Source organism: Chelonia mydas, chromosome 1 (assembly GCF_015237465.2).
Source record: "Chelonia mydas isolate rCheMyd1 chromosome 1, rCheMyd1.pri.v2, whole genome shotgun sequence".
Classification (NCBI taxonomy): domain Eukaryota; kingdom Metazoa; phylum Chordata; order Testudines; family Cheloniidae; genus Chelonia; species Chelonia mydas.
The window spans coordinates 94177032-94189645 of NC_057849.1; the positions used below are offsets into that span (position 1 = coordinate 94177032).

Sequence of the window (12614 nt, forward strand, 5' to 3'; positions counted from 1 at the left end):
TTTCACCTTATTCGAACTCAAAGTTTTATTGCACAAAGATGAGTGAGAATATATTACATAATCATTCAAGTTAGCAGTTTGTAAAAATTTGAAGTCAGCATTGCGTTGTGGATGAGAGAGCACTGTCAAGAACACTGAAATTCAGAAAGGCACAGATTTTAAAGTTAATGCCCCTATGCGTTTCAGAGTTAAGGAGAACCCAGACCTTTGATATTTTTCATTTTATTGTCTGATATGTAACATGTAGAAATGGGCAGAAGCAGAACTTTTTACATCTGGATTAGGGTTTGGCTTTTCAGAGGTAGACAAACTCCACATCCTATTTGTTTGGTTACTGAGTACAATGGGACCCCAGTTCTGGTCAGGTCCTCTGGGTGCTACTGCAATATAAATATTAAATAATACTAATTGTGGTCAAGGGCAAATCAAGAGTAGGGTCAATGGCACTAAATCTCATGAAGTGTTCTTGAGAGATTTTGGCCAAACCTAAACCAAAACAAGGAAAAGCCATTTTTTGTTTCGGATCAGTCCCATAACCAGAATCCTAGCAGCACATGTGATTCCATATATTTCAATCTGAATGTTACCCCAATTCATCCCACCCTATTTCAGCAAGGTTTACAGTTGCAGTTTCCATTTTGGCTCATATCTGTTTCTTTTATAGTGTTTGTGTCCAAAACAGATGCTAAACAAAAGCATAAGATTACACAATGTCAAAGTGCAGTAAATGTACTATTTGAAATAGACGTTTTTACATTATGCAGACTAATGCATAATCCAAACAGAGAATCCAGTGTTGTTTAATCCATGACATCCATTGCCCTTCTGTTTTCCTCATGTTTAGCTATAATTTCTATATGAAAAATCAGAATGGTAGAAGACTTCTTAAATAGGCTTCTGTAATTCTGATAATGGCTTTCTAACTCTCTGAGTATTTGCTAGTCAGACCTTGAAAAATATTGAGTGAAAACCCAGTTCACAACATTTTCATTGGTAGTTTAGTATCCTTGATGAGTCGTTATTAATAGTACTTTTTTAGTAGTAAAATGAAAGATAGTGTCCCTACTCCTCTTTCTTACTATTGGGTATGTATTTTATATGTGGCTATATATTTAAGCGTGTATTTTCAATTACAGTATCAAAGACGGAACTTGTGCACTAAAATTGCATAAATAATATGTAAACAATTATTGTAACTGTCTTTCACTGGCCATAAAAGTCCAAGTTTAAAGGAGTAGTTTCTAGTTTATCCTTCAGAACTCTTCATCATTTCATGGGTTGCATTGTTTGTTTGTTTGGAGCTACCTGCTATGCCTTGATATCCATCTCTGCTCAGCCTGCTTTTCTTCTGCCTTGTATGTGTGTGTGTATATATGTATATGATGGGTTTTCAGTTCTCAAAACCAGGAAAAGTTTTGTTTGTTTCCATATCTCAAGAAGGAACAAAATCATTGATTTCACAGCTTTGTAAGCTGTGTAAAAGTATCCATTAAAGAGTGGGTGTGGTCACAACAGAAACTGGGCAGACTGGTTCAGGAAGGCAGATTATAATGGGAGCCCTCTCCTGTAGACACATGGCAGAGTGAAGTGTCTGTTTTGTTGTTTTTTTTTTCCTGTTAACTTAAATTAATGTGGAGGAGGTCAATCCTTTCTTCAATCTTTGCACACCCAGATCTCTTACTGGAATCAATGACAGTTTGGGATGTGCAAGGACTTCAGGATCAGGCCCATTGCAGATTCAGGCAAGTAACAAAATGGAACTCTGGACCATATCGTTCACCTGGGAGACACATGCAGCAGGACCCTCTGTGAGCAGAACCCATCCTTCCTGTGCCGAAGGGGGTCAGTCACTTTCACGACTGCATTCTCTCCACTTCTTAAGCTCCACTGGGGCTCTCCAAACCCACATTAGGAAAGGGGGTGAGGCCTGGGTGTGTTGGGGGTGAGAGAGGCCTTGCATTGGATAGGAGAGTAGTGTGGGGTTGGAGAGTGAGGAGTACACAGAACACCGTCTTCCCATTCTGCCCCCAAAGACTTTACCCTAAAAGTTAATACAGCTCCAAGCTGTTTATCAACAAGTCTAGTTTTAGGGAAATATTTTGTTGATTGAATCTTACTTTTTTACTTTTGGCACCTTAGAGACTAACCAATTTATTTGAACATAAGCTTTCGTGAGCTACACTCGCTTCATCGGATGCATCGAAAGCTTATGCTCAAATTGGTTAGTCTCTAAGGTGCCACAAGTACTCCTTTTCTTTTTGCGAATACAGACTAACACAGCTGTTACTCTGAAACCTACTTTTTTACTGCTGCTTTCCCTTTTCAACATGAAGATCTGTGACCTGCCCCTTCTCCCACAGCTCACCAGTAGCCAACTAGAGCCCTGATGGCACTGGAACTGGTGGTAGGGGACTGCCTATCCATCCTGTGCACTGTGGAATTAAACTTATTGGGCGCGTCCTCCATAGTAATGGAATGGCCTGGGAGGGAGCAGCGTATGGCCAATGGATCCATGAGTGAACTGAATCACCAGTCAAACTGCCCCCCATGTTGAGCAATTTCACTTCTGCTTTGTGGTCTGTGGAGAGAGCTCTATTGTATCCACCCAGTTCCTAAGGGGATCACTGGTCCTAAGTCCATCTTATTTGGACTTTGTGGAGAGAGGAAGTAGTTAGCTGGTCCTTAGCTATGCTCTTTATTCTGTGAGCTTTTCTAGCATGGAAACATTTGCTTTTTAAATTCTGTTGTGTGTAAGTTCTATGAAGTATTTTAAGTTCAGCATCTTTTTGCTTTAGCTGTTGCCTACTCCTTTTTAAATTTCGTTTACTCAGGGTTCATAGAGGTGTTGGAACAGGTATCCGTCAAACTGCACATTTGATGAAATTTGATTTGCAAGTCAATAGTGAGCCACTCCTGATATATGCATGTATATTTGTTTGCTCTATGGAACTGTTCAGTGGGAATAAGGAGACAGCTCAGCCTGTTGTGGTGATAGAATAAGTTCCACAATGAATAGCACACTAAAAAGTGAACAGCTCTGTGTAGTGTTGCTTACTTTCTGATTGCAGAAAACTGAACACCGTTGCCCTGCCCCTTCTCTGAGCGCCTCCCCTGCCTCCTTCCATCACTCGCTCTCCCCCACCCTCACTCACTCACTCATTTTCACTGGGCTGGGGCAGAGATTGGGGTGTGGGAGCAGGTGCGGGCTCTGGGGTGGGGTCGGGGATGAGGGGTTCAGGTGCAGGAGGGATTTAGGGTGCAGGAGGGGGATCAGACCTAGAGCAAGAGGTTGTGGGGTGGGTGAGGGTGAGGCTCCGGGAGGGATTTAGGGTGTGGAAGGGGGCTCAGGGCTGGGGCAGGGGGCTGAGGTGCAGGAGGGGATGTGGGCTCCAGGTGGCACTCACCTCAGGTGGATCCCAGAAGCAGCCAGCATCTTCCTCCAGCTCCTAGGTTGAGGCACAGCAAGGTGGCTACATTTGCCACACCAGCCAGCTAGTGCCACCCCCGCAGCTCCCATTGGCTGTGGTTCCCAGGCAATGGGAGCTGCAGAGCTGGCGCTCAGTGTGGGGTCAGCACGCAGAGCCTCCCTAGCTGCCCCTGTGCCTAGGGGCCGCAGGGACCTGCCAGTCACTTCTGGGAGCCACGCAGAGCCAGGGCAGACAGGGAGCCTGCTTTACCTCTGCTGCACTGCCAACTGGACTTCTAATAGCCCAGTCAGCGGTTCTGACCAGAGCCACCAGGGTCCCTTTTCTACCAGGCATTCCAGTTGAAAAACTGATGCCTGGCAACCCTAACTCTGTGTTTGCTTCTAATGTTTGTCAGTTGTCACTTGCGTGGTGCTGTACAGGACACAGAAGACACATTACCTGTGCCAAGGAGTTTATTACTATATTCATATGCATGATGACATCTTCATTGAAAGTGATGTTATTACTTCACTGGTGAAGAAGCTTCTCCTACTTGTAATATACCTTTGTGGTTTTGACATGACTGAAACTTGTCTTCCCCTTAAAAGGTTTTGAAAGAGGTTGTAGCATTGCAGCTGACAGCCCATGTATAATGGAGACCCTAATGATAAGGTAGCTTTCAGCAAGCTTTTGAAATAAATACATGCAGTTGAGAGTGCCTTTATGGTTTGACTGTGTTTATCTTGTGGTTCTGGAACCCAGATCTCTTGGCAGATTATACTTTTATGCCTCCTGTAAATTGTATTCCAGCATCTATTAGTTTTGACTGATCATAGCATGATTTATAAAAGTGGGTGAACAGAAGAAAGACAAATAGCAATGGAATAACTTAAACACATATTTATTGCAAGATAGCCATTACAGAGTGCACTACTGCACTTCTTCTATATCCCTAGCTTAACTTGTCCTACAGTTGTCATATGCTTACTAGTGACAGATTCTGAGATCACTTACATTTGTGTAATCCTGTGAGCTACAATAGAATTTGGCACTTAATAAGGTCTTAAATCTTATTGATTTAAATGGGCTATGCTAGATATAACATCTTTCAATATTTTTAAGGAGAACTAGGAGAGGAAGGGCAAATACACACATGACTCCCTGATCATGGGCGCAGCTAGAGGCCAGCCCCCAGTATAATTAAGAGGAGTGTTAAGGCTGCTCTAATTTACTTGGGCTCATTAAAGCTCCCTAGGAACAGTTACACTGATGGGCATCACCAGAATGCTGAGTATTCCAGTTGCACCCTTTCACATGTTCATCATAACTCTGACATAGTTTTGCAGGGGACCATTGGGAGAACATGGAATAGAGCCAAGAGTCAAGATCCAATGAGGATGTAGCATACTCGTATCACCAAAACCTTGTTATTAATGGTGTCAAAGAACTAAATGGTTCTGCACACAGAAGCTTAATTTTTGTATATGACAGGATGGAGCTCATCGCCCAATGAAACTAGTTTTGTCTGTAGTCATAATTTGAATTATTTTGTCTTAAATAAATATAGTAAAATGACAGAGTAGGAGAAAATAGAATCAAGACAATATTTATTCTTGTATATCCCACTGTTCAATTTTCACTCTTAACTTTTTCATTTATAAATTTGTTGGCTGTTTGGTTTTGATCCTGGTCAACCCAACACTGGTTGGGTCTATTCTCTTTCTCAGATTAGGTTACAGATGAAATTTCACTCATTTTGTGAGGGTGTGGTTAGTTTGGGGTTTTTTTGGCCCCAAAATCTCACAAGAATGATTTAGATGCTAATGAATCAGAACCTGAACCCTAGCTCAGATTAAGTCTTCAACCTGAACCCAGTATTGAGCATGATCCAAATTAGAATCTTACAACTACCTCCTTGATCCATTTCTGATAGACTATAATCTGGATATTACATGTACAGCTGGTTTTCCTATTGCAAATATTTTTGAGAGTTCTGAACGTTTTCCCATTCCACATTGGGATGAAACTGATACCTCTGTAAATTTTTCAATAAAAATGAGAGCAACGACACTCCAGAATAGCCATTAACCCAGTGGTTAGGCCAATTAGCTGCAATGTGGGAGACCTGGGTTCAAGTCCCTATTCCCTATCAGACAGAGCAGGAACTTAAACCCAGGTCCCCCTTCTGTTAGGCAAGCACTCTAACCACCAATATAGTACCTATTCTGAGATGTTCTCATTCTCTTTTGAATTTCCATTCTGGATCTGAGAGACCTTTCTCAATGAAACTTTCACTGAATCCAGAATGTTCCTGCAAACAGTTTTGGTTTCAATTAATCAGCATTTTTCTGACAAGGAAAAGTTTTGTCAAAAATCTCCTGACCAGCTCTAATTATACAGGGACTTTCAACATAGCAATCATAAATGCTTGCAAGCTTCAGAAAGGTGTAATTGAAGCATATAATTGGACTGTCCAGAAATCTGGCTACTATTTTGCAACTTATCCATAAATAAGTGAAAACAGAAATATTTTAGCGAATCTGTGTCAATTAAGTAGGTTTTGAAATGTACGCTTCAGTCTGCTTTCCATTATCAGAAATCAGCAATAACTGGAATCAAATTTCAACTCAAAGAATTCATTCCCATTGGAGACTATGCATATTGCAAACCAGTGATAAAAAGTAAAAGCCAATTTAAATTTTATTAGCATTTATCCAAAAATGGTAATAGCTGAGCTATTATTTCATAATGCTGGAAGTAATAGAACCATTTTGCTGTTACAATCCTCTTCTCTGTTAACTGGGTATTATGCAGCATAGATAATGATCTCTGAATTTTGATATGCTTAAGAGGTATGCTTCAGGTGCATGTTTTTCAGATTTTGCATATTGTGAAGCACTTTTCAGTTTCATGACTTCGATCCAGTAAAACATTCTCAGTAAAATCACATATTTACAGAAATATTAAGTTCTCTTTTGTGATAATGCACTGAACTTCGCACACTTTTCTTTGCTGCCAGCAACCAAAGGCTACTATAGACCCAGGCCTGATACAAAATCTGGTGCCCTCCTAATCTTTCACAGCTAAGGCAAGCAGACAACCTCCTCTGAGGACCCTTCTAATGCTGTGTTGTGTATCAGCAAGGAGAAGGTGACCAGGTAGGGGATTTTTAAAAAATCGTATTTAAAAAATTAAAAGCTTAAATGACAAAAGATGCAAATTTGCTTTGTTCCCTGGAGTACCCAAAACTGCAACTAAGTGCATTGCTCAGCAGCAATCTAAGCACATGTGCCATAAGCAGGTCATTCCAGACCATAGTCATCAACTTAAGGTGCACTTGTGCATCTGTTAAATATTTTATAATTGGTATTTATATTTACAAGTAGCTTTTGAGAGTTATTTCTAAACCTAAAAGTATGTAAATTTCTCTTCTTTGGCTTAGGGACAATTAAAATAAATTATTTTAAAAATCCCCTCTACCGCCTTCTCCATCAATATCAGTTACAACAGGACTGGTAAAGGAAAAATCCAATAGCTCCCATAAGCCCATTGAGGGTTTTAAATAATTCTGAATGGAAAGAATGATCTTTTGTTGACTGAAACTGGTCTGCAGACAAGAATTACCACATGGGAGAGTCTGTTTTTGAAGATGAGGATGAAGAAGAGAGCTTTGAAAATACATAAAGCAGAGATGGCCAGTGACAAGCAAATTATTTATGGCTGCAATACCAGTTTCCAAAGATAAGTGCCTGATTTCACATGCTCATCACATTTCTGAAAAAAATTGTTTTCTAAAATGAAATTTTCCATGTTTGGTCTGTCTCTCAGATTTTAGAAAGTTTGAGCAAAATTCCCTCAACCATTTTTCATGACCATAGAGGAACCATAAACGTTTATCTACAGTGTGTGTGGGGGGAATTATAGCCAAAACAGTTGAAACTTACTCTGAACAGACCCCTCACTGGGGATTAGTGCTCTTGCTAGGTTTGGAGGACTAAAAATTAAAAATAAAGTTATAAATGATTGAAAAGACACTTTTGAGCATAATCAGCAGCATCTACTATGATTTTTAGCAGAACCCTATTAATGTAAAAGTGTCATGTAAAAGTCTCATTTAAACATACACTCAGCAGTCCTTCAAAAATCAGTGTTTTAACATCAGGGATAAGAGAAAATCAGACTTTCTATGGTTTTAATATTTGAAAGTTCATTACTGTGCTCTCTTCAAAATTCTGAAAAGCAGAGAGCAGCATGGATTTCTGCCATGTCCCTGTGCTGGTCACCATTGCATGGGGAAATATATGTTTTAATCCATTGTGACAAGGAATCATTATTCTTTTTTTATTGTAATAGTTCCCAAAATGTGCTAAGCACTTTCTGAATAATAGAGGTAGACATAGTGCCTGCCCTGAAGAGTTTACGTTGTAATGGCAGATATAATGTAGAACAAAACAAAAACACCAGTCAGGGAAATAGGAGGCTGGGGATTTCAAAAATAAGGTCTCATGGTTATTTAGATATTGTGCACAAATCTTCTTTCAAAATACATTTCTGCATCTTCTCTTTCATCCTCAACAAACAACTAACATCCACTTCCAGTGCAAATTAGTAATTAATAGTGTGTATATATAGCAAAGAAACATTACTTAATTTAGACAATCACCTCTGATAGCAATGGGTCTGATCCAAAGTTCATTGAAATCAGTGGAAGTCTTTCAAGTTATTTCAATGAGTTTTGGATAAGGCCCAATATGAATAATCCTACTGTGTTATGTCAGGTACATTAATGAAGTTACATCAAGAGGATGCTGTGCCGTTGTGATGCACTGGACATTTCTTTCAGACCACAAGTGGTTGTCACTCCCTGGCCTGGAACCTGGGTGGTTCTGTGCTGTGTGACTTTGGCTCAGAGCCCTGACACCAGCAGCCTGCTCACAGCACAGTGACCTCACCCTGGCCTCCACCAGCCTGCTTACTCCTTGCAGTGTGACACCAACAGCCCTTCCAGACCTGAGTCTTCCCAAAACAGTCTCCTCTGCAGTGCTCAGTCCCGCTCACTGTAGCACTCACAGAACCTTATCAAGTTTGCTGCTCCTTGAAAGAGACAGTGCACAGCACCAGCCAGTTAGTTTGGCTGAGGATTTTACTCCTCAGTTTGAAATACTGCACTGAGGTGGTTGTGTAATAAAACAAGATTCTGTTTCTTAACAAAGAACAGATATTTAAGTGATACCAGCTAGAGGAATTGGGATAGAAATGGTTACAAACAAACAAAAGTAACAATACACTTCCATGACTGAAACCTAACTTTACAAACTAGAGTCTTTTGTTCAAAGTAGTTTTCTTACCACAGTGATTGGTAAGAAATTCCAGCATGGCTGGTCAGTCCTTAGCCAGGATCCAACACAGAGCCAAAGCGCTTGGGTTCTTTGGCTTCTCAGGTGAAGGATTATTATGATGTTTCTCTGCTTTTATCCTCAAAGTTTATCTTTGTTTTCAAAGTCAGGAAGCCCCCTCCTTGGGGGCTCAGCTTGCTGTGTCCACCAGAGAGCTGATGCCATGTTAATTTTTACAGTCCCCTCCCAGTTGCTAGTTGATGGCTTGTTTTTACCTTTTATGTAAATATACTTCCATTGTCTCTCCTCGCTCAATTTACATTGGAGACACATTCAAGCAGACAGAATGACATCCCTTTGTCTAGGGCAGGGCACCTGAAGCCCTACCTGCCAAACACCTTTTTCAGCACATATTTGTAATTCTTTATATGTTAACGGTACATGAATCACACAAGAATGTTAATGACCAGTGAGTTACTAGTTTTCCAATGATCTATTAAAAGACACCTTTTAAATAAATATCCTAACATCAGTTGAGTTGGGGTTCACTGACCTAGTCAGATCAGCTGAGACTCACTGCTAGATACCAGGGAGTGCCTTGCCTTCTGGCACTGGCTTCTCTTAGGGTCACCACTGCCCTTCCAAACTCTTTTTTTGGTTACTTGAGATAATGCCAAAAAAAATCTGAGTTTGGGAATTAAAGTGGTATTTGAAGACATCAATGTAGTTCTGAAAAGACCTTCTGATATCCCATTTACACCTTAACAAATTTGAATATGCCTCCCTTCCTGTTAGAATCTTTCCCTTACCTTCCCGCTTATTCTTTGGATTTTCCTTTGTTTTTCTTTATGTTCATGTAGACGCTGTGCAGGAGATCTGGGGCTGAATTACACTGACGTCAAAATGGGAATGTTGACATCTATGTTCTTGGAAATCATTGATGTTGGCCAAATTAAGATAATTGGCAGTAATTGATTAGTCACACAGGAGGGTGTTAGTAAGGGTTAAGCTCCTGTCACAAACTGTCCTTTCTGCATCTACTGCCTGAGAAGCATCTCAGCTACATAGTATCTCATGGGATAGGAAATTTACTTCCTCCTTTTTCATTTCTACTACCCTTAAACTCCACAGGTCAGTCCAAATCCAGGGTGCATCCGTGCACTAATGAAGATGTTATACTGCCCTTACTGCAGAGGACTTCCCACTGTGAAACCTTGCAACAACTACTGCCTCAACGTAATGAAGGGCTGCCTAGCAAATCAGGCCGATTTGGACACTGAGTGGAACCTGTTCATAGGTAAGAAGGGTTTCAATAATTGGTGAAACAAGGAGATGATAACAAATATGTTTCGTGAGAAGTCCAGAAAAATACTGCCATCAGTATTTACCAGCGTGGAAAATGCAGCTTTAAGTCAAGCGGTAATTGAATATCCTCTCATTTTTTAATCAAAGTTTGTGGCTTGTAGTAAGAAATTATTATTCCCCCCCCCCCCCCAGAGCTGTTCTTATTAAGTATATAAAGGTGTTGTGTGATGCTGAGGTTTCTGAACTGAATTATTAGAGGATACGCAAAGCATGTTGAAAAAGTTTTGGTTGAGGATGTGATAATATTTACATGAGAGTGAGAGAAGTACTATGTATTAACTATATGCTTGTGGGCTGAGCACCTGTTAGCAAGGTGTATCCATCTTGACAGGATGGATACACCTACAACTCTGCAATTTCTTAATTCCAATACCATAAGGAGAAAGAGCTTTTAAAAGTTACTGTTGCAGCAAATAAACTATTAGTTCAATGCTTTACTTTAAAATCATAGAAGATTAGGGTTGGAAGAGACCTCAGGAAGTCATCTAGTCCAACCCCCGGCTCAAAGCAAGACCAAACCCAGCTAAATCATCCCAGCCAGAGCTTTGTCAAGCCAGGCCTTAAAAACCTCTACGGAAGGAGATTCCACCACCTCCCTAGGTAAGCCATTCCAGTACTTCACCACTCTTCTCGTGAAATAGTTTTTCCAAATATCCAACCTAGACCTCCCCCACTGCAACTTGATATGTGTTGACGTCTCCCTTTCAATATGTAGAATGAAAAAATATCAAGTGCACAATCTTAGTAGGAACAAGGTGGAAAATCATCATTTAAGAAAAAGTGTGATTCCAATTTAATTTGCATAAACCTTTAGGGGAGTGTGCCAACCAAAAAACAAGTCTCCCTAACAACCAGCCAGAATTAAGCCCCAGCTCCCAAAAGGGTATTTGATTTCGTTTAGTGCAAGGACATGATGTGTTAGACAAAGCAAATAATAGTGTGGCAAGGCAAAAAAAAATAGGTAGATATTTCAACCTCTAACGACTTTTCATCACTCTACAGACGTCTAAACTGGATTGCTATAAAACAGTGGTGCTAAAGCAAAAGACAAAACTTCTGAGTGTGACAAAAGAGAATAAATTCTGCCTCATGAATTTTAGAGAAACAATACCCTGAGCAAGCACATTTTGCCTCATTTTAAACTGAACTGGATGGTGTGAGTTTGAAAGTTAGGCTCTGACATGCAAACTGTTGAATTTGCATTCCACTTAGGAGAGATGGCATAAAAAAGTGGGGAGGGGTGAAAAATGGAGCAGAAAGTAGGCAGAGTGAAAAAGCAATACTGAAGAGATGATGATGACAATAATAAAGACTACAGGGACAATCTAATGAATAAATAATAGATGGGCTCCACTTCTGCCAGTCTAATTTTATACATAGGACAAGATCATGACTCACAATATGCAACCATGCTAGGAAGGGAGGTTTCTAAGATATGTCCCTTTACTCCCTTTGATTGCCCAACTGCATCGTGGGAAACAGCATGGTAAAGAATGTAGCCTCTATAGGATCACTACTCTCCAACCTGTGCAGATGACTGGGGAAATAGGCAGGCAGGGATGAAGAGTTGTAGAAGTCAACTCAGAAGCCAGACAAGTAAAAATAGAGTGGAAGGGGAAGTAATATGCACTTGGTAAAGATCTAGCACAGATTTTTACCCTTTGGAGCAAGAGAAGAATCATGGACCAAATTATGACTGCTGCTGGTCCCATCCCTGGAGCAGTGCAAGTATGTGCCACCTGTTACTCAGGACTTGTGGTAACCCAAAAATCATACCCTTTTTGTGCAGGGGGAGAGATTTAGTGTTTCCTTAATACATAATTGAAGCGTCACTTACAATGGAAAATTTTAAATGTAATTACTTGGCTAAAAAACCCAGCAATCACCACAATCACAAATGGAATTAAATTGTGGGGTGGAGAGGATGGGGGGGCAGGAATCTCATAAATTCAGAACAGTTCAGCAAGCTCCCAAAACCAGATTGGCAAAGTTTCAAAATCTTGAATTCCACAAGGTTCACCAACCCCTTTAATAAAAATTTTAAAAAAGGGCTTGGCAGGAGGTAAAGACACTGATGGGAAGAAAGGTTTAGAAATAGCTAAATGGCTTCCAGGGTTGAACATTACCTGGAAAAGGCTGAGTGAAGAGCCAAAGACAAAGCCTAAGAGCCTCATCTTCTCCAACAAATCGATGTGAATTGGTTGGAAATGCACTCCTCTTTACTCATTATTGCCCAAATGAAAAATATTTAGTGTTTTTATCATTTTAAAATAATACCTCATTTAGATTGAAAATGAAGTTTTAATTAATGTAGACACTTATGAAAGCGAAGAGCTGAAAGTAAAGCTTTTTAGGACTTGATACTGGATTCTCTCTCTCTCTCTCTCTCTCTCCTCTACATTAATCTCAGTGAGGTAGGTGGGTAGATTAGGGGAGAGAGAGGTATTTGGAAAAGGTATTCTGTTTTATCCCACTTTGCGAGAGCCTTGACAGCTTTGCTAAAGAT

General features: G+C 40.2%; 1 protein-coding gene across 2 annotated transcripts in view; it reads left to right on the plus strand.

The window, feature by feature from the left end:
* Nucleotides 1-12614, plus strand: part of GPC6 (glypican 6) — a 1155513-nt gene that overhangs the window by 836777 nt on the left and 306122 nt on the right. For both annotated transcript variants that reach the window (XM_043534545.1, XM_007066216.4), the window contains exon 4: nucleotides 9875-10040. In XM_043534545.1, the coding sequence (XP_043390480.1) occupies nucleotides 9875-10040 (166 nt within the window). The remainder of the gene's footprint in view (nucleotides 1-9874; nucleotides 10041-12614) is intronic.